We start from the raw sequence: 20,970 nt of genomic DNA on the forward strand, positions 1-20,970 counted from the left end.
CAGAAAAAAAAGTAAGGTTTACTGAGCACTTGTGAACTAGGCATTATAATAACATGTTTTGTTGGAGTTATTAGTTTAATTTGCACGTGAAGTTTTCTGTAAATACCCATAGGAACAGAGTAAAGGGCCAAAGTATGTGATTAAATAGTTAATCCCACTAGGGGATTGAAGGTAAAGGAAAAGTATGGGAGACTCTTGTGAGTCAATGCCCACTCAAGAAAGCAGATTTGCTTAGCAACAAAGCCAGGTAACAGAAGCATGAGACATGTTCCAAAAAATAAAACGATGGTGGCATGAGATATGCATCCTGCCCAGTGAGGTCAGTAAATTAATGATTACTAGGACATTACTAGTATTACTACTATGATTACGCCTCTGCACACACTAAAAACAAAAGTATAAGTGAAAGATGGCATTATACTGAAAGCTGAGATGATTCACCATATTTTAGAATATATTACTGCTTTTTTTCCCTCATTTCCATTGAGCCAGGACAGTACCAGTTAGACCATGTAGGGACAAAATAACTCCCAGCCTGATGTGGAGGAGGAACTGATGACGGAAGCCTGATGTCTACTCAAGAATGAGGAAAAAGGTGTCATTCTCTCCCTCCCCACTTTTCCTTTGATTATAAAACTGTAACCCTGTTAAGCTCTCTGAGCAATACTCCCTTGCCCATCTTCCTTGCAATAAATCGCTTCTTGTCTGTCACTTTTCCTCTGGCTGACTTCCTTCTGCACTAAGACATCAACAACCTTAGACCACCCCCTCCCACCCCACCCTCCTCTGCCCTTGAATACATTTCGTGGTTTCAATGTCTTTCTTATCTGTTTTGTTGGGGAACTCGCCATTCTTCTTATGCATCTCTCTAGGTTTGTAGTGCGAAGGCAATAGCACCCCACTCCAGTACTGGAAAATCCCATGGACAGAGGAGCCTGGTAGGCTGCACTCCATGGGGTCGCTGAGAGTCGGACACGACTGAGCGAGTTCAGTTTCACTTTGCACTTTCATGCAATGGAGAAGGAAATGGCAACCCTCCAGTTTTCTGCCTGGAGAATCCCAGGGACGGGGGAGCCTGGTGGGCTGCCCTCTATGGGGTCGCACAGAGTCGGACACGACAGAAGCGACTTAGCAGCAACAGCAGCAGCAGGTTTGTAGCGATAGTTCCCTACCTTGGCTTGGCTGCACACTGGAATCACCCGGGGGAGCTTTAGCAAACTATTGGCCCATGGGTCTGATTCTGATATACTTGGCCAGGGGTCTGAGCATCCGTTTCAAATTTCCCCAGGTGATTCTAGTGGGCAGCCAGGGTTGAGACTCACTCAAGGAGGAGGAAGAGTTCAGCGACCCAGGCAACCCTCCCTTTCGTTCCGCTCTGTGCCCTGCACACCTTTCTCTAATCAAGCCCACCATACTGCACCGTTAATTGTAGGGTGCATACCTATCCCCCTAACTACACTTTGAACATCTCCAGTCAGCCACTTTTGCATTTCTGGAGCTCGATGTCTGGCCTGACACTTCGTCGAGACTTGGAAAATGCTTCACGGGAGGATAAAATGTCATGAACACACTTATTTGCGCCCTCCAAGTGCCAGGCACTGCAGCGCTCAGCCGGAATCTAGCGAGTGAGAGAGATGGAAGTGCGCAGGCGCAGAGCCCTTCCCCAGCCCAGCACACTGGAGTCTACGCCGAGGGCGAGCCCCGCCCCCAGTCGCGGAGCCAACCAGAAGGCGCGAGGCAGAACCAGCCTCTCCGGGCGGTCAGAGAAAATCGCTGCGGTGTTCCAGCCCGGGCAGAGGCAGATTCCTCGATGAGCTCCTGCTCGATTGGTCGACCTTCCACGGTAGGGTAACGGTCGCAGAGGCGGGGCCGGAGGCAGCTGAGCCGGCCGGGTTGAGCGCGCTGCGGGAGGTAGGCGGCGGCTGAGGAAGGTGAGCGGCGTTCTAGGTTTACCGAGGCGTCGGTCGGAGCCCCCGCCTGAGGAACCCCTACCTGAGGAACCCCGGGAACTGACCTCAACTGCGCCCTGAGAGCGGTCAGACGAGCCGCCTCGGGACTGGTTCGCGCCAATTAAAATGCCAGTATAAAGGCCGAGGGGAGGCGGGTAACCTGATAAACCTGGTTCGAGTCTGGCTTCCCGCCCTTTGTGGTCGTTGACTCCCCTTTTGTAACAACTCAGCGCCTCTGTTTCTTTATTTGTGGAACACAGCTGATAGTTTTTGCCTTACATGGTGATTGAGAAGATTAAATGAGGCAATGAGTGTGAAGCTTGGAGTGATTTTCGGCGCGCCCTGGATTCTGGATAACTAGGTAGTTACTCCATCCCCCCTGGAGAAGGAAATGGCAACCCACTCCATTATTCTTGCCTGGAGACTCTTATGGACGAAGTAGCCTGGTGGTGGTCCACCGGATCGCAAAGAGTCGGACACGACTGAGCGACTTCATTTTCACTTTTTACTCCATCCCCAACAGTTCACCAGAACCGACCCGCTCCACTTTTCAGTGTCAAGGTGTCTGAGGAGGTGGCTTGGCTAGTGAAGACTAGGAATAGAAGGTGGGGGATACGTGAAGGTGTAGATAAATGATTATCTCTTTCTCCGTTTTATTAGGCCCATTTCAGAGTGCGGGGCTCTTTATACAGAGTCTAATTTGATTTTTATTCTGATCAATGAGTTGGAAATAATTGCAAGTCTGAGAGACTTGTAACACACAGGCCAAACAGAAGTGTTTTTTGTACCACTTTATTTTCTAACCATAAGGTTAAACACTGTGCACGCATTATCTATGTTGGTTTCAATCCTCTGTATGAGGTTTTTGTTTTGTTTTTTACTTTTGCTATTGCCAAATAGACTTGAGCCTTGCCCACCCCACCTTGGGGAGGAGGTGGCTGACAAGCGAATGCCACAGCTTTTGCTTAGAGGTGTGTTCTGACCGTTTATGTAACCTCTCCTGGGGCAGAATGATTTGGTCTAGAGGAGATCCAGCCCTAATTTAGATTACTTATTTGCGGTAAATTCAGTTCTTCTTAGGAACGTTAAATAGAGACTTTGAAAGCATTTCATGTTCCATTTATTGCAGTAAAGTGAAATATGTACTTTTGAGAAAGCTAATTACAGATTTTGATGTGACTTGACTTGAGAAAGAACAGCTACCGCCTATGCATTATTTCCACTTTCCTGCCCAAAAGTAGTGAAAAATAAATACATTTTAATGTATGGTGCATGTTATAGGGGCTTCAGACTTATAAAGGGCAAGCTACCAAAGGATTTTTGGTAGACATGGACAGTGCAAGGAGATAGAATTTTGTTTTGCTTCTCTGCATGTATCTTTTTGTGCCATGTATAAATGAACTCCTTCCCTGCAACTGCTATTTCTACAGTCTTACTTTAGGTGTGATATGACACTGATTAAAGCAAGCTTTGGCTTTGGGGAAGCATTGGGTCTCTTCTTCTGACGTAAAGTTCCAGACCTGTGTCTTGTTACAGTTTGTAGTGGGGAGAAGACTGCTGCAAACCATTGGCACATTAATTTCACAGCATGGGCCCCTGAAAAGGAGGGCTTGGTCACAGGTGAAATTGTGATAGTTGTTCTCCCTGCCTTTGCTTTTCATATTCAGTGGTTTTTATCTGAGAGTACTTCTAACAATAAGAATTATTCTGCCTTTGAAACCACAATCAGAATTGATGCTAGACAGTGATAGAGTTGGACACCCAGCTAAATGTTTTAGCACAGCTGGAAGAGGAAAGGTAAGTGGAAGGAAGACACCAGTGAAGGCACTTGGTGGTGACCATCAACGTCCGTTAGCAGTTAATTCTGTGATTCCAGCTTCTGTTTAGTGGTTACCACCAGTACCATAGATGACTGCTCTGGGAATAACACAAGACCTTTCTTACTAGGAGACGAGCATTTTAAGATTTGGATCTCTTATCTTTTTGAAACCTAGATGAAGATCCAGTTTCAGACGTGAGACTCACTGAGTGATCATTTCATTGAGATCAACTTGAATGACAAGGTGAAAAGTGCAAGAGGAATGTGGTATGACTGAGGTATGTCTGATGTGGTAGATAACTCTCTCTGGGAATTGAGAGCCCATGGCAAGAATCTACTAATTATGGAATACTGTACATATATTTCCTTTTGACCTCCTCATAATCCTATCAGGTATTTGAAGCTCCATAAAGGAAACTGAAGCCCAGAGAGGCTAAGTATTTAAGATAACACAGATAGCTCGTCACCAGTTCTAATCACCGCCTCTATCCTGCTGTGTGCCAGGCACTGTTCAATTAGTCCTTTCTATTTTAACTTTTCTAATCTTCCCAAGAACCTATGAGCTAAGTACTTTTATTTTCCTCATTTCATGATAAGGAAATTGAGGCACAGAGATTAGTGGTTTCTTGGTTGCGTGGCAGAAGCACGCTATTCTGGCTCTACCAGCCTTCTTTTGGTTAGTATTTCCTTTACTTTTGGCTTTATTGTTACTTAATGAAGTTTTTTTTTTTTTTTTTTTTTATTAAATAGTGAACTTTTATTATGAAATCAAACAGAAATGAACACACATACTGAATGTATACCTTAACAAATTAAGAGATGATACCACCTAGGTCAGGGTAGAGAACCATGCTAGCCATGCTAAGACTGGTCTATCCCAATTACAACTACTTCTGTACTCCCATTAGTACATTCTTCTGACTTTTACAGTAATTTCCTCCTTGTGTTAAAAAACAAAGTTTTTTCCTAAATCTGTATTCTTCAGCATTATAGTGTACCTCTTGCTCATTATATTAAAAAAAAAAAAATCTCTTAATCTGTAGGTTTTTCCCCTATTCCTTTCTTTTCCTTATAATCTATCTGAAGAACTTGGCTCATTTGACCTATATATCCTACAGTCTGGATTTTGCAATTTGCATACTCATGTGCAGTTGATTATGTTCCTCTGCCCTGGGTAATTCCCTAAACATTTGTAGCTGGATCAAAGATTGGATCAGACTCAGATTCAATTCCTTTGGTAATTCTCTAGGTGATGGTTGGCAGGATCATAGGCGGTGCAGAATGTCTTGTTTCTCTTTGTGTTTCCAGCACCTGTTGATACTTGATGCCTGTATATGTTCATTGAAGATTGCAAAATAGTGATATTCTAATTCTATCATTTTTTTTACTTGCTTGTTAGAATATTAGCCCCTCAGTTGAATATGTAGCCGTAAAATCTCTTTAGGAAAGGCAGCATAAACAATTTGTTGCATTTATTTACCAATTTTTGAGAAAATGAATTGGTCCCTTATCTTCTGAAGATAATTCTTTTAAAAAACCTATATCAATATGAAGTCATAAATTTAAACGTTTTATGGGTTTCAGTTCATTGTAGTTATAATTGTCAAAGCTAATGTACTCACATCTTTGAGTGGGAGGAGCCTACTCAAGTCTATCCTTTTGATATGACCCTACTAGTCTTTTTTTTCTTTGGCTATTTCCTGACCAGGGATTGAACCTGTTGGAAACAAGTTTCTTGTTTCCTGTTGGAAACAAGAGTCTTAACCCCTGGACCATCAGGGAAGTCCAGCACTACTAATCTTTAATAATTCCCTTGTTGTCTGATATCTTGAATCAATTCTGTCCCAAATCTGAAATAGTATCTTCAAGAAACTTTTTTTTTTTTTTTTCAAAAGGAAATAGCATTTCAAGATCATAATCTGTATTCTCGGGATCCTGAGTCAATCATGGTTTTAGTCTTTTCTGTAGACAGGTAGATATAACTATCCTAGCTCTGTCTCTGTAAACACACACAGAACTCTTCATTTGTAAAACTGAAATTCTATACCCGTTAAATAACTCACCATTCCCCTGGCAATCACCATTCTACTTTCTGTATAAGTGGGATCATACAGCATTTGTTTGTGACTAGCTAATATACTTAAGGTTCATCCGTGTTGTAACTTAGGTTAATATTTCCTTCCTGTGTAAGGCTGAATGGGCTTCCCTCATGACTCAGACAGTAAAGAATCCACTTGCAATGCAAGAGACCAAGGTTTGATCCCTGGGTCAGGAAGACACCCTGGAGAAGGAAATGGCTACTTACTTCAGTATTCTTGTCTGGAGAATTCCATGGACAGAGGAGCCTGGTGGGCTGCAGTTCATGGGGTCACAAAGTTTAGTTGAACACCACTGAGCTGCATACACTACACTACTACTTAAGGCTGAATAATATTCCACTGTATGGTTTATAGCATGTTTTACTCATCTATTCATCTGCTGATGGAACTTGGGTTGCTTCCACCTTTTAGCTATATTTTGTGGATAATGCTGGTGTGAACATGGATGTTCAAATATCTTTTTAAGACCCTGCTTTCAGTTCTTTTGTCGAATTGCTGAATCATAATGGCATTTCTACATTAAATTTTTTGAAGAACCACCATGCTATTTTTCATAGCAGCTATCCCGTTTTATATTCCTGACAGTGCACAAGTCATTCAGTTTCTCTACATCCTCACAAGTAACTGTTATTTCTGTTTCTTTTAGCCATCGTAATGGGTATGAGGTGGTATCTCATTGTAGTTTTGATTTGCATTTACCTAATGGGTAATGTTGAAATATTTTCATGTGTTTATAGCCTTTTTTATTTTTCTTTAGAGAAATGTCTGTTCAGGTTCCTTGCCCATTTTTTAATCAGATGTTTTTGTTAAGTTTCCGGAATTCTCTGTATATTCTGGATTGTTTATTGTTATTTAGTTGCTAATTGTGTCTGACTCTTGCAACCCCATGAACTATAGCCCACCAGGCTCCTCTGTCCATGAGATTTCCTAGGAAAGAATACTGTAGTAGGTTGCCATTTCCTTCTCCAGGGGATCTTCCCCACTCAGGGATCAAACCTGTGTCCCTTGTGTCTCCTAAATCGGCAGGGAAATTCTTTACCACTGAGCCACCATGGAAGCCACATATATTCTGGATATTCCTTATCACCTAAAAGATTAGTAAATATTTTCTCCCATTCCATGGATTGCCTTTTTAATCTGCTGACAGTATCTTTTGATGCACAAAAAAATGTTAAATTTTTGTCAAGTCCAGTTTGTCTGTTTTTACTTTTTGTTGCCTATGCCTTTGATGTCATATCTAAGAAATCATTGCCAAATTCAGGATTGTGAAGCTTTTACCCTGTGTTTTCTTATAAATTTTTACAGTTTAAGCTCTTAAATTTAGGTCTTTGATCCATTTGAGTTAATTTTTGTGTGGTCTTAAGAAGGGTACAACTTCATTCTTTTTACAGTTTTCACAGCAGAGGAAGAGACTGACTATATCCTTTTGAAGGCTTTTTGGCACTCTTATTGAAAACCGTTTGACAGTCAGTTCAGTTGCTCAGTCGTATCCAACTCTTAGTGACCCCATGGACTATAGCATGCCAGGCTTCCCTGTCCATCACCAACTCCCGGAGTTTACTCAGACTCATGTCCATCAAGTCAGTGATGCCATCCAACCATTTTGTCCTCTGTCGTCCCTTCTCCTCCTGCCTTCGATCTTTCCCAGCATCAGGATCTTTTCCAGTGAGTGAGTTATTCCCATCAGATGGCCAAAATATTGGAGTTTTGGCTTCAGCATCAGTCCTTCCGATGAATATTCAGGGTTCATTTCCTTTAGGATTGACTGGTTGGATCTCCTCACAGTCCAAGGGGCTCTAAAGAGACTTCTCCAACACCAAAGTTCAAAAGCATCCTCGCCGCTCACATTTGACAATAAATGTGGGGGATTATATCTGGGCTCTTTATTTTATGTAATTGTCTATGCCAACACCACTCTTGATTTTATGTAGCTTTGCAAAGGAATTTTAAATCAGGAAGCTGTTACTACTTCAGCTTCATGCTGTTACTCCTCCAGCTTCGTTCTTCTTTTTCAAGATTACTTTCAGGTGATGACATTCAAGCTATTCATGGTCCCTTGAGATCCTGTATGTATTTTAGGATGGGTTTTCTATTTCTGAAAAAAATGTCATTGGGATTTTGATGGGGATTACATTGAATCTGTAGATTGCTTTGGTCAGTATCAATGTCTTAATATTAAGTCTTATGATCCATGAATATTGGATGTGATCCCATTTACTTATGTCTTTTTAATTTCTTTGAGCAATGTTTTGTAGTTTTCATTGTATAAGACTTTTACCTCCTTGGTTAAGTTTACTCCTATTTTTATTCTTTGATGCTGTTGTATTTTTGTTTGTTTGTTTGTTTTCATTTATTTTTATTAGTTGGAGGCTAATTACTTTACAATATTGTAGTGGTTTTTGCCATACATTGATATGAATCAGTCATGGATTTACATGTATTCCCCATTCTTTGATGCTGTTGTAAATGGAATTCTTTTATTTTCCACTTTATGTTTTTTGTTGTTAGTGTATAGAAATGCAAATGGTTTTTATATGCTGATTTTCATATCCTGCTGCTTTGCTGAATTCATTTATTCTAGTGTGTGTGTGTGTGTGTGTGTGTGTGTATTTAAGGTTTTTGGCATATAAAATTATATCATGTGCAAATAGAGATAATTTGACTTCTTTTCCAATTTGGGTACCTTTTATTTCTCTTTCTTGCTTAAATGCTTGGTGAGAACTTAAATTTCTATATGGAATAAAAGTGGTGAATGTGACATCCTTGCCTTGTTCCTCATCTTAGAGGGAAAACTTGTAGTCTTTTACCATTGAATATGATGTTCGCTGTAGCTTTTTCATATATGGCTTTTGCTGAGTTGTGTGTGTGCTAGTTTGCTTCAATCATGTTCTACACTTTAAGACCCCAGGATCCTCTGTCCATGGGATTCTCCAGGCAAGAATACTGGAGTGGGTTGCCATTTCCTCCTCCAGGAGATCTTTTGTTGAGTTAGTTTCCTTCTATTCCTAGCTGTTGAGTGTTTATCACAAGATGTTGAATTTTGTAAAATGCTTTTTCTGCATCAATTGAGATGATTGTTATGTTTTTTTCCTTCATTTCATTAATGTAGTATAATATGTAAAACACTGATTTCTTTTCATATGTTGAACTAATTCCTCCATTCCAAGTATAAATCCCACTTGAATATGGTGTATAATCCTTTTAATATGCTGCTGAATTTGGTTTACTAGTGTGTGCATGCTCAGTTTCTTAAATTGTGTCCAACCCTTGCAATCTCATGGACTATAGCCCTCCAGGCTCCTCTGTTCATGGGATTTTTCCAGGCAAAAATACTTGAAATGGGTTGCCAGTTCCTCCTCCAGGGAATCTTCCTAACCCATGGTTCAAATCCTTGTCTCCCTGTGCCTCCTGCATTGGCACTCGGATTCTTTACCACTCAGCCACCCGGGAAGCCTTCGGTTTACTAGTATTTTGCATCAATGCTTGTAAGGGATATTACTATTTTTCTTGTATTGTCTGACTTTTCAATATTAAGGTGATGCTATCCTCCAAGAATGAGTTAGAAAGTATTCCCTTGTCTAATTTTTTTGGATAGTTTGAGAAGAATTGTCAGTAGTTCTTTAGATGTTTTGGTAGAATTCTTCAGTGAAGCCACTTGATCCACGGCTTTTCTTTTGGGGAGAGTTTTTTGATTACTGATTCAGTCTTATTACTAGTTACAGATGTATTGCGATTTTCTATTTCTCTGTGATTCAGTCTTGGTAGGTTTTGTGTTTATAGGAATTTGTCCATTTCATGTTGATTATCTAATTTGTTGGCATACAGTTGTTCATAATATTTAATACTTTTTTCTGTATAATTGGTAGTAATGTTCCCACTTTGATTTCTGATTTTAGTAATTTGAATCTTCTCTTTTTTTCCTGTTCATCAGGTAAAATTTGTCATTTTTGTTGATCTTTTCAGATGTCTTCCATTGACTTTCTCTATTACTTTCCTAGTCTCTATTTCCTTTGTTTCTGCTCTAATTAATCTTTATTTTTTTCTTTTGCTAGTTTTGGGTTTAGTTTGTTTTTTTTCTAGTTCCATAAGTTGCCAACTTAGGTTGTTAATTTGAGATCTTTCATGTTTTTAATGTAAATTTTTGTAACTCTTAAATTTCCCCCTAGGATTGCTTTCACTGTGACCCATAAGTTTTGAAATAGTGTGTTTTGTTTTCATTAATATCTTAAGAGTTTTCTAATTTCTCTTGTGATTTCTTCTTTCATCCATTGGTTATTTACAAATGTGTTGTCTACTTTCCATAAACTTATGAATTTTTGTTTTAGTTTTTGATTTCTAAGGTCACCTCTTTGTGGAGACTTAATTTGTGGTTTAACATATAGTCTATCCTGATAATGTCCCACATGCACTTGGAAGACTGTATTCTGTTGTTGTTGAGCAGTGTTCTTTTCTTTTCTTTTTTTCTTTTTGATCAGCTTGTGGGATCTTAGTTCCCTGACCAAGGATCAAACCCGTGCTCCCTGGAGTGGAAGCATGGAGTCCTAAACCACTGGATTACCAGGGAATTCCCCAGAGTGTTGTTTATAAATCTACTAGATCTGCTTGTTTTACTCTGTCACGTTGTCTGTTTCATTTCTGTTCTTCTGTCTGTATTCTTGAGAATGGGGTGTTAAAATCTCCAAGTATATTGTAGAACTATTTCTTCCTTCAATTCTGTCAGTTTTTACTTCCCGTGTTTTAGTGGTCTGTTGTTAAGTGCATAAGAGTTTATAATTGTTATGTATTCTACCTGTATTGAATCTTTTATTAATATGTAATGTCCTAAAAAAATATGTAATGTCCTTTTTTGTCTCTAGTGACCTTTTTTGATTTAAAGTCTATTTTGTCTAGTACTAATATAGCTACAATTTCTTTTTTTTAAATTATTTTCATGAAATACCTTTTACCATTCTTTCACTTTCAGTATCTTTGTGTCTCTGGCTCTAAAATGGGTCTTGTTTTAGGCACATAGTTGGATCATATTTTCTTAAATTCATTCTACCAATTTGTCAAGAGTTTGACTCTTTTACATTTAGAGTGATTACTGACAGGTAGGGCATTACTATCTGTAATTTTGCTATTTTTTTGTAACATCTTATGGCTTCCACCCCTCATTTCCTGTATTACTGTCGTCTTGTGTTTAGCTGATTTTTTTTTTTTTTTTTTTGGTAGCAGAATGTTTTCTTTTTCTATATATTCTATCACTGTTTTCTTTGTGGTTACTGTGAGGATTACATTTAGCATTATAAAATTATAACAGTAATTTGAATTTATCGCAGCTTCACTTAAATAACTTATGAAAATTCTGCTTCTTTACAGCTCTGTCCCCACCTCTTTCAGCTGTTGATGTTGCACAGTTACATCTTTATACATGTATGCCTGAAAACAAATTAAGGATTCTAGTAAATGAGTTAGTCTCTTAAATTAGATAGAAAATGTGTGACATTACAAACCAAAGTTATAATAATACCAGCTTTAGACTAATGATTGTTTTGTAAAAAACGATCTGTTTCTTAAGTCATGTAGAAAGCAAAAAGTGGCGCTACACATCTTTGTTATGACAGTAGCAGCTCTTATAGTTGCCCGTGTGTTTCCCGTGCCAGTCGCCTTTATTGAGATTCTTGGCCTTTCATGTGGCTCTGCTCTACTCTCTGTGTCCTTTCACTTCACCAGGGGGACTCCCTTTACCATTACTTGCAGGGCAGGTCTAGCGGTAGGGAGCACCTTAAACTTTTGTTTATCTGGAAATATCTTTCTTTTGTTCTCACTGTTGAAGGATAGTTTTGCCAAACATAGGATTCTTGATTGACAGTTTCTTTCTTTCAGAAAGAAATATATCCTCTCATTACCTCCTGGTCTTCAAAGTTCCTGTCAAGAAACCTGCTGGTAATCTTGCTGATCATTCCTTGTGTGTGATGTGTCATTTCTCCCTTGCTGCTTTCAAGATTATTTGTTCTTTCAAAAGCTTGATTGTAGTACTTCTTGGTGTAGGTCTCTGAGTTTATATTTCTAGGAGTTTGTGTCTTTCAACAAATTTGGGAAGTTTTCAGCCATCCTTTCATAATCTCCCTGCCACCCTCTCTTTTCTCCTTCTGGGACTCCCACAATTCGTGTGTTAACACTACTGGTGGTGTCTCACAGGTCCTTTAGGTAAGGTTCACTTTTATTCAGTCTTTTTTTTTTTTTTTTTCCTATTCTTTAGAGTTGATAATTTCCATTGTCTTACCTTCACACTTACACGGATTTACCCTTTTGCCTGCTCAAATCTGCATTTGAATACCCCTAGTAAATTTTTTATTTCAGTTATACTTTTCAACTCCAGAATATTTTTGATTTTTTTTTTATTTGTTTGTTTTCTGTCTCTTTACTGATATTTCTCTTTTGATCATATATTTTTTCTTATTTTTTCTCCACATCTTCCTTTAGTTCTTTGAATTTTTTAAGGTGGTTTTAAATGCTTTGTGTAGTAGATCCGCCATCAGGTTTTGTTTTGCTTTCAGGGACAGTTTCTTTTGATTTTTTTTTTCCTTTGAATGAGCCATGCTTTCCAGATTCTTTGTATGCTTTAATTTTTATTGAAAACTGGAGATTTGAATCTAGTAATATCTATGGAAATAAGATTCTCTTTCTTTACCATGGTTTGCTGGGTTTTGTTTTTCTTTGTTTTAAATTGTGGCTGTCTTTGTGTTAAGGATCAGCCTGACCTATAAACTTGAGGTATTTTTTAGCCTGCACCTTTCTCTGGGTACATGCAGTGGCTTTCTCATTGCCCACATATGTATTTAGGAGTGCTCTATGTGAACCTGGTTTGGATTCTCATTTGGAAAAAAAGATGTTTTTAAGACATTTGGGGGAAAATTGAACATGGACTAGATATTAAGTGATAGTAAGGAATTAATATAATTGGGTGTGACACTGGTATTGAAGTTACGTTTAAATGAGTCTGTATTTATTGAAGGTGAGTACTGAAATAAAAGTGGGTAATAGAAATAAAATAAATATGGAAGAATGTTGGTTATTATTGATCTTGGGTTAATGAATATACATGGGTTCATTTTACTCTTTCTGTACTTGTATGTATTTTTAAAAATTTCTCTAATGAAAAGTTTAAAAACTAGGTGAAAGGTGGTAGCCATTGAAGTTGCTACTTTCAAAAAGTATCTTTATTTAAATAAAAGTGAGAGAGATGAACATAGTGCTTTTAGAGACCAGAGTTTATTTATTTATTTATTTTCTTTTTAACTGTTTGTCTGAAGGAGACTGGCAGTTTTACTGTTTAGTTATACTGCTAATTAACCTTCAATTATTTGTATAGCACAGAAGAAATAACACTGCTCACACACAGGAGAGACCAGAGTTTAAAGGGGAGAGAGTACTCTATGATGTCAGCAGCAAAAATGGCAGAATTGGAGAATTTGCAACACGTTCCTAGATTTAGCTGAAAATGAATTATTGGTAACTAGTATTGGAGGATTTCACTATCTGAAGTAGAAGCAGAAGGAAAGAAGGGTGATTTGCAAGAAAAACTGAACTAGCAGCAGGGAGGATCATTTTACTTCTCTGGGTCTCACATGGTTATAGCATCTGATATATTAGTACAATTCTCCCAGCACTTTCCTGGATTGTTGGATTAAACACTTTCCAAGGTTCTCTCACGTTGCGAGATTCCATGATGCTAATGAATATGTGTGTATGATTGTGCCTCTGCAAAGGAAGAGTTAGATACCATAAGAATTCAAGGAAATTTTTTCCGATAGGATGGCAAACTCTTAGACAACAAGAGCATGTGATGGGAGGGTAGACTGAATACAAACTTGTGTGTGTGCCAGTCAAATAGAATACGTTGTGTTGCTAGCCTTTGATCTACTTAGAAATAAAGATCACCTAAGAATGTGACATTTAATTTACCCTTTGAGTTAGGCTAGTGAATTAATTGTTAAACTAATGAATTCAGACAATTCTTTGAGTTTTTTGGGAAGCAGCTTCCAAAAAATGTTTATTAGCATCACTTGCTTTTCACATTACCTAGTTAAAACAAATAGTTTTCTTTGTGTTTGTGTGTAAAATCCCATAATGTTTCATTTTAGAGGAGAACATTATAAAATTCTAAAAATTAGTTTTCTTAGAAGTCATAGAAGTTTTGGCATAGGAATGCTTAAATTGCCCAAGAGTAGTAGGTTCTTTTAAATATAATTTTCTTTAACACCTATTGTACTTTTTTTGAATTTAGGCAATTCAATTTCTTATTGCCAATCTCAACTTCTTTTGACGCTACAAAAGAAATTGTATCTACAGCAGCCCCTAAAGCCAAGGAGTCCAGCAAATCATCAGATAAGACTCATGACTGAAAAACAGGTAAACTTGAAATATTTGAAACCAGTGTTTATCAAAGTATGTGTCAAAGAATGCCACATTGACAAATGTGAAAAATCTTACTTTAAAAGGCTACTTTAGTAAAATCATTTTGGGACATGAGGGGTTAAAACTGTTAAATGGTATCTGTATTCTAAGACCTCACAACATATCAGTCTCCAGAAGGAGACTTTATTATACAGTTTTTCCTACTTATGTAATACTAACTTGATGACTGTTTCATTAGACTGGTCTTCAGTTTATACTTGGAAAATCCCGTTCTCAACTATTTTGGAATTTGCAAACAGTTATGTTTTTCTTCAAACATAGTTTAACTCAGATGACCATTATATCTACTACTGTGGGCAAGAATCCCTTAGAAGATTGGAGTAGCCATCATAGTCAACAAAAGGGCCCCAAATGCAGTACTTGGATGCAATCTCAAAAACGACAGAATGATCTCTGTTCGCTTCCAAAGCAAACCTTTCCGTATCACAGTAATCCAAGTCTATTCCCCGACCAGTAATGCTGAAGAAGCTGAAGTTGAATGGTTCTATCTATGAAGACCTACAAGACCTTCTAGAACTAACACCCAAAAAAAGATGTTCTTTTCATTATAGGGGACTGGAATGCAGAAGTAGGAAATCCAGAAATACCTGGAGTAACAGGCAAGTTTGGCCTTGGCATACAGAATGAAGCAGGGCAAAGGCTAACAGTTTTGCCACGAGAACGCACTAGTCATAGCAAACACGCTCTTCCAACAACACAGGAGAAGACTCTACAAGTGGACATCATCAGATGGTCAATACCAAAATCAGATTGATTATATTCTTTGCAGCCAAAAATGGTGAAGCTCTATACAGTCAGCAAAAAACAAGACCGGGAGCTGACTGTGGCTCAGATCGTTAATTCATTTTTGCCAAATTCAGACTTAAATAGAAGAGAGCAGGGAAAACCACTAGACCATTCAGGTATGACCTAAATCATATCCCTTATGATTATACAGTAGAAGTGACAAGTAGGCTCAAGGGATTAGGTCTGATAGATTGCCTGAAGTACTATGGACAGAGGTTCATGACATTGTATAGGAGGCAGTGATCAAGACCATCCCCAAGAAAAAGAAACGCAAAAAGGCATAATAGTTGTCAGAGGAGGCCTTACTGTGAAGGTTATGAAAAGAAGAGAAGCGAAAGGCAAAGGAGAAAAGGAAAGATACACCCATTTGAATGCAGAGTTCCAAAGAATAGCAAGGAGAGATAAGAAAGACTTTTTAACTGAACAATGCAAAGAAATAGAGGAAAACAATAGAATGGGAAAGAGTAGAGATCACTTCAAAAAATTAAGAGATACCAAGGGAACATTTCACACAAAGATGGGCACCGTAAAGGGCAGAATAGTATGGATTTAACAGAAGCAGAAGATATTAAGAAGAGGTGGCAAGAATCCACAGAAGAACAATACAAAAAAGGTCTTCACTACCCAGATAAGCATGATGGTGTGATCACTCATCTAGAGCCAGACATCCTGGAATGTGGAGTCAAGGGGACCTTAGGAAGCATCACTACAAACAAAGCTAGTGGAGATGATGAAATTCCAATTGAGCTACAAGATGATGCTGTGAAAGTGCTGCATTCGATATGCCAGCAATTTGGAAAACTCAGCAGTGGCCACAGGACTGGAAAAGGTCATTTTTCATTCCAATCCCAAAAAAAGGCAATGCCAAAGAATGCCCAAATTACCACACAGTTGCACTCATCTCACACGCTAGCTAGCAAGGTAATGCTCAAAATTCTCCAAGCCAGGCTTCAACAGTTCGTGAACCATCAACTTTGAAATGTTCAAGCTGGATTTAGAAAAGGCAGAGGAAGCAGAGATCAAATTGCCAACATCCATTGGACAATGAAAAAGGCAAGAGAGTTCCAGAAGAACATCTACTTTTACTTTATTGACTATGCCCAAGCCTTTGACTGTGTGGATCACTACAAACTGTGGAAAGTTCTGAAAGAAATGGAAATACCAGACCACCTGACCTGCCTCCTGAGAAATCTGTATGCAGGTCAGGAAGCAACAGTTAGAACTGGACATGGAACAACAGACTATTTCCAAATAGGGGATGGAGTATGTCAAGGCTGTATATTGTCATTCTGCTTATTTAACTTATATGCAGAGTATGTTATGTGAAATGCTGGGCTGGATGAAGCACAAACTGGAATCAATATTGCCGGGAGAAATATCAATAACCTTAGATACGCAGATGACACCACCCATATGGCAGAAAGCGAAGAGGAGCTAAAGAGCCTCTTAATGAAAGTGAAAAAGGAGAGTGAAAAAGTTGGCTTAAATCTCAACATTCAGAAAACTAAGATCATGGCATCTGGTCACATCACTTCTTGGCAAATAGATGGGGAAACAGAGTCAGACTTTAGTTTTCGGGGCTCCAAAATCACTGCAGATGGTGACTGGAGCCATGAAATTAAGACACTTTTTCCTTGGAAGAAAACTTATGACCAACCTAGACAGCATATTAAAGAGCAGAGACTGCTTTGTCAACAAAGGTCCATCTATTCAACACTATGGTTTTTCCAGTAGTCGTGTATAGATGTGAGAGTTGGACTATAAAGAAAGCTGACTGCCGAAGCATTGATGCTTTTGAACTGTGGTGTTGGACAAGATTCTTGAGAGTCCCTTGGACTGCAAGTAGATTAAACCAGTCAATCCTAAAGGAAATCAGTCCTGAATATTCATTGGAATGACTGATGCTGAGGCTGAAACTCCAATACTTTGGCCACCTGATGTGGAGAACTGAGTCACTGGAAAAGACCCTGATGCAGGGAATGATTGAAGGCAGGAGGAGAAGAGGACGACAGAGGATGAGATGGTTGGATGGCATCACTGACTTAATGGACATGAGTTTGGGTAAACTGGGAATTTGCAGTGGACAGGGATGCTTGTCCTGTTGCAGTCCATGGGATCACAGAGTCGGACACGACTGAGTGACTGAACTGAGCTGATGTATTTCTTTCTCTTAAAAGAGTTATCAGTACTTCCATCCACTCCAGTGCTCTTGCCTGGAGAAGCTCATGGACGGAAGAGCCTGGTAGGCTACAGTCCATGGGGTCGCTAAGAGTTGGACACTACTGAGCGACTTCACTTTGACTTTTCACTTTCATGCATTGGAGAAGGAAATGGCAACCCACTCCAGTGTTCTTGCCTGGAGAATCCCAGGGACAGAGGAGCCTGTTGGGCTGCCGTCTGTGGGCTCGCACAGAGTCAGACACGACTGATGCGACTTAGCAGCAGCAGCCGCAGGACTTCCATGGGAGTCCATGGTTGAGACTGCCTCCCAGGGCATAGCGTGTGGGTTCAATGCCTAATCGGGGACCTAAGATCCTACATGCCTCTTGGCCAAGAAACCAAAGCATAAAACAGAAGCAATATTGTAACAAATTGAATAAAGACTTTAAAATGGTCCACATTAAAAAAAAAAATCTTTAAAAAGTTATCAGGGAACAGTATTTGTATAATTTGGTCATTCAAAATGTCACTTTTTTTATAGAGCTTTTTTTTTTTTTAAATGAGTCATAGTAGGTTTCCACTTATATACCCACACAGTGCTTTTGGCTCCCAAAACAGATACTAGCAACAGTTTTAGTTCTGTTTCTTTAATCTTTGTGACCAGAAGACAAAAATAAGGGGAAAAAATTGTCAGGGCAGGGAGAGTTACAGAAAGGATAAAGAAACAGAAGAAAGTCAGCAGTCAAAAGGAAAGATTTGTTTGCTCCTGTGAGCCATAATCCTATCAAAGAGTTATCAGAACAATTTGGTTTTGTTTTGATAAATTGATATACCTCAATTTAAAATTGAGGTATAGTTGATTTACGGTATTAACTTCAGGTGTGTAACATAGTGAATTAGTTTTACAGATTTTACTCCATTAAAAGTTATTACAAGATAATGGTTATAATACTCTGGCTATACAGTGTATCTTTGTTGCTTATCTATTTTGGTAGATTTTTTAATGTCTGAGGGGTATTTGGATGTGAGTGTGGTAGTTGCTCAGTCATGCCTGACTCTTTGCAACCCCATGGACTGCAAAGTAGCCTGCCAGGCTCCTCTCTCCATGGAATTCTCCAGGCAAGATTACTGGAGTGGGTTGCCTTTCCTTCTCCATTGGATGTGAAGAGTAATACTTTTATTTGAACTTTAAAAAATTTTCTAGGAGAGAGGGAGTGGAAAAATTCTCCAAATTATTATTAACATTATTATAATATTTACATGCTATTCACTAATAAAATATATTAGACACTTTTCAAGCATTTAAATAAATTGAAATTTTACTCAAATCACCTTTTTACAAATATACGTACGCTATACTATATAAGATACTTAAGGGCTTTTAAAAAGAATGCAGAGTATCTCACACATTTCATTTCAAGATTGATCATTGTACTTAAGAACCTATTATTGATGTTAATATCAGGAATTTAAGTGTCATTTTAAAAATATCTGTGTCTGTTCTTACTGTATTTTATGTTCTTTTCTTCCCCATTGTTAAGTTTTTGTTTATTGTTAGGTTTTATTCTTCTTTTAATCTGGAGAGAGTTCCCTTTTCAGTTACATGGGGTAAATATATATTTAGAATCAGGGATACAAAACTTAGGAGTGTCTTTCAGAATATTTCTACTAGAATCAGTTACCTAGATGGATAGACTCCTTTTCATAGTTAGACCTTGTCCATTATACAAGGAACTACCTAAGTTATTGACTCTTCCAGTCAGATATGTTTGATTTTGTTGTGACCCTGGTCATTGTTAAGGTGACAGTTAAATAAAAAACCTCAAATAAAAAGTTCAGTTAAATAAGAAACTTAAGGTCTGTTTAATTCACTGAAATTATAAGGCTTTTAATTTTTTCATTAAGACCTATATATGTGTTCTGGAATTATGTAGTTCCAGATATAATGTAACTATCCATGCTGATTTGCATCCTTTTTACTCTAATTTTGTTAGAAACAAATCTGTTTTAATTTTAATCATTGTGTGTATAAAAATTCATATTAAAGCTTTTGGAGAAAAAGTCTATTGTTCTGAAAACAAAGGAAATTATTTATAAGAGGGCATTTCTTCCGCCTATATCTTAACGTTGATCCTTTTCTGTCTCCTTGTAATTGTAGCGGGAAGAAGCAGAATGGGAAAACATAAATGTGCTGTTGATGATGCATGGCTTAAAGCCTTTATCTCTAGTCAAAAGAACAGATATGAAAGGTAATCAAATTATATTCTTGCTCCTTAAGATAAAAAGCTTCTTTTTTTGTTAAAATTTTTCAATCTTAATTTTTTTCTTATCTTCATTTTTACTATGTGTATTACATTTCAAAAAATGTAGATCTCATCATTTTTGACAAACAGTCATCACAAACGATGAGGGAGAATTTAAAAACAATGATGGAGGAAACATCACGTCAACAGAACATGATCCAGGAGCTCATAGAAACTAATAAACAGCTTAAGTAAGAGAATGGAAAAAAATCTGTTTTGAATTGTATGTGAACAAATGATATGCATTTTAAAAATAACTTGCTTGAAAAGAATCTTGAAATTTAATTTTCCATTGGTTAAATATTAAGTAAAAAATATTTTCAGTAGGTAAATCTTTTGGTAATAGCTTCGATATATAATGATACCCTGTGTTTCCTCTGTTGGTTTGTGTTACAGAAATTTTAAGAATGCAAAAAAATTTTACAAAGTCATTACGTTGTAGGTGGATATGTTGGTTGATATGATTTTTTTTCTATTACTAAGGGAAGGAATTGTATGTCTGTTACTAGAAATGAACTTCAGCAACAACAAAGCCGAGCTGCAGATCAAGAACAACGAGCTAATGACTTGGAACAAATTATGGAGAGTGTGAAGTCCAAAATTGGTGAAATGGAGGATGAATCTGTAAATAGGGTTTGCCAGCAACAGAATAAAATAAAAGAACTTCAAAAGGAGCATAAAGCTTTACAGGTACTGAGTTAACCATTTTCTTACTTGATAATCTTAAAACACCTTGTCAATGTTACAGATGACTTCCATGTTGCTTAGTTCAGTGATCGTTATCTTCCTTTACCTATTATTGTCATTGACTTGAAATTCTTTCTTTGCTATTTCCAGAATATCTTCTCTTCTGGTTTTCCTCTAACCCCACTGCTTATTTTTCGATCCTGTTGCTGATTCTTCGCATTTTCCTCAGACTCATCCCTTAGACTTTTTTTTTCCTATAAATTCTAACTTTCTTGGTGATGCTCAGTCTAATTCATAGTACTTTTAAATCTGTGGCACAGGCTTCTTCCCTTAATTCCAGACTCACATCCTGCATCCTACTTGATATCTCTATTGGATGTCTAATTAGGCATCTAGAACTTTTTAACATGTCCAAAACCGTACCTGGATTTCCTCCCCAAACTTTTGTCTTTTAATATCCGCTCTGGTCCAAGTCACTTTCATTTCTTTCCTGTTTCTTTCTTGGTTTCCCTACTCCAAGCCTTGCCTTTTTCATTGTGCTCTCAACATTATAGTACAGAACACTCTGACTTTGCTTTTTCTTTTTCTTAAAGGGAAAAATCCAAAACTCTTAACCATGATCTTACATGATTGTTCCCGTGTTACCTTCTGACTTCACCTACTGTACCTCTTGCATATTCTGTTCCAGTCACACTGACATTCTTGAT

The 20,970-nt window shown here is 38.0% G+C and overlaps 1 protein-coding gene and 1 non-coding gene across 4 annotated transcripts in view; one reads left to right on the forward strand and one right to left on the reverse strand.

Moving 5' to 3' along the window:
• The first annotated feature begins 1,834 nt into the window (after positions 1-1,834).
• CEP70 (centrosomal protein 70) overlaps positions 1,835-20,970 on the forward strand; it is a 73,124-nt gene continuing 53,988 nt past the window's right edge. For 2 of the 3 annotated variants that reach the window (XM_065942890.1, XM_065942891.1), the window contains exons 1-6: positions 1,835-1,931; positions 3,944-4,046; positions 14,137-14,261; positions 19,432-19,522; positions 19,644-19,767; positions 20,086-20,266. In XM_065942890.1, coding sequence (XP_065798962.1) covers positions 14,247-14,261; positions 19,432-19,522; positions 19,644-19,767; positions 20,086-20,266 — 411 coding nt within the window. In that variant the 5' untranslated portion in view covers positions 1,835-1,931; positions 3,944-4,046; positions 14,137-14,246. The remainder of the gene's footprint in view (positions 1,932-3,943; positions 4,047-14,136; positions 14,262-19,431; positions 19,523-19,643; positions 19,768-20,085; positions 20,267-20,970) is intronic. The other variant, XM_065942892.1, reaches the window with a different exon arrangement.
• LOC136173890 (small nucleolar RNA SNORA19) lies at positions 13,151-13,275 on the reverse strand. The gene has a single exon (XR_010664355.1). It is a non-coding gene; the product is annotated as a small nucleolar RNA SNORA19 (small nucleolar RNA).

The sequence above is a fragment of the Muntiacus reevesi genome, chromosome 8 (assembly GCF_963930625.1).
Source record: "Muntiacus reevesi chromosome 8, mMunRee1.1, whole genome shotgun sequence".
In the NCBI taxonomy this organism is placed as follows: Eukaryota; Metazoa; Chordata; class Mammalia; order Artiodactyla; family Cervidae; genus Muntiacus; species Muntiacus reevesi.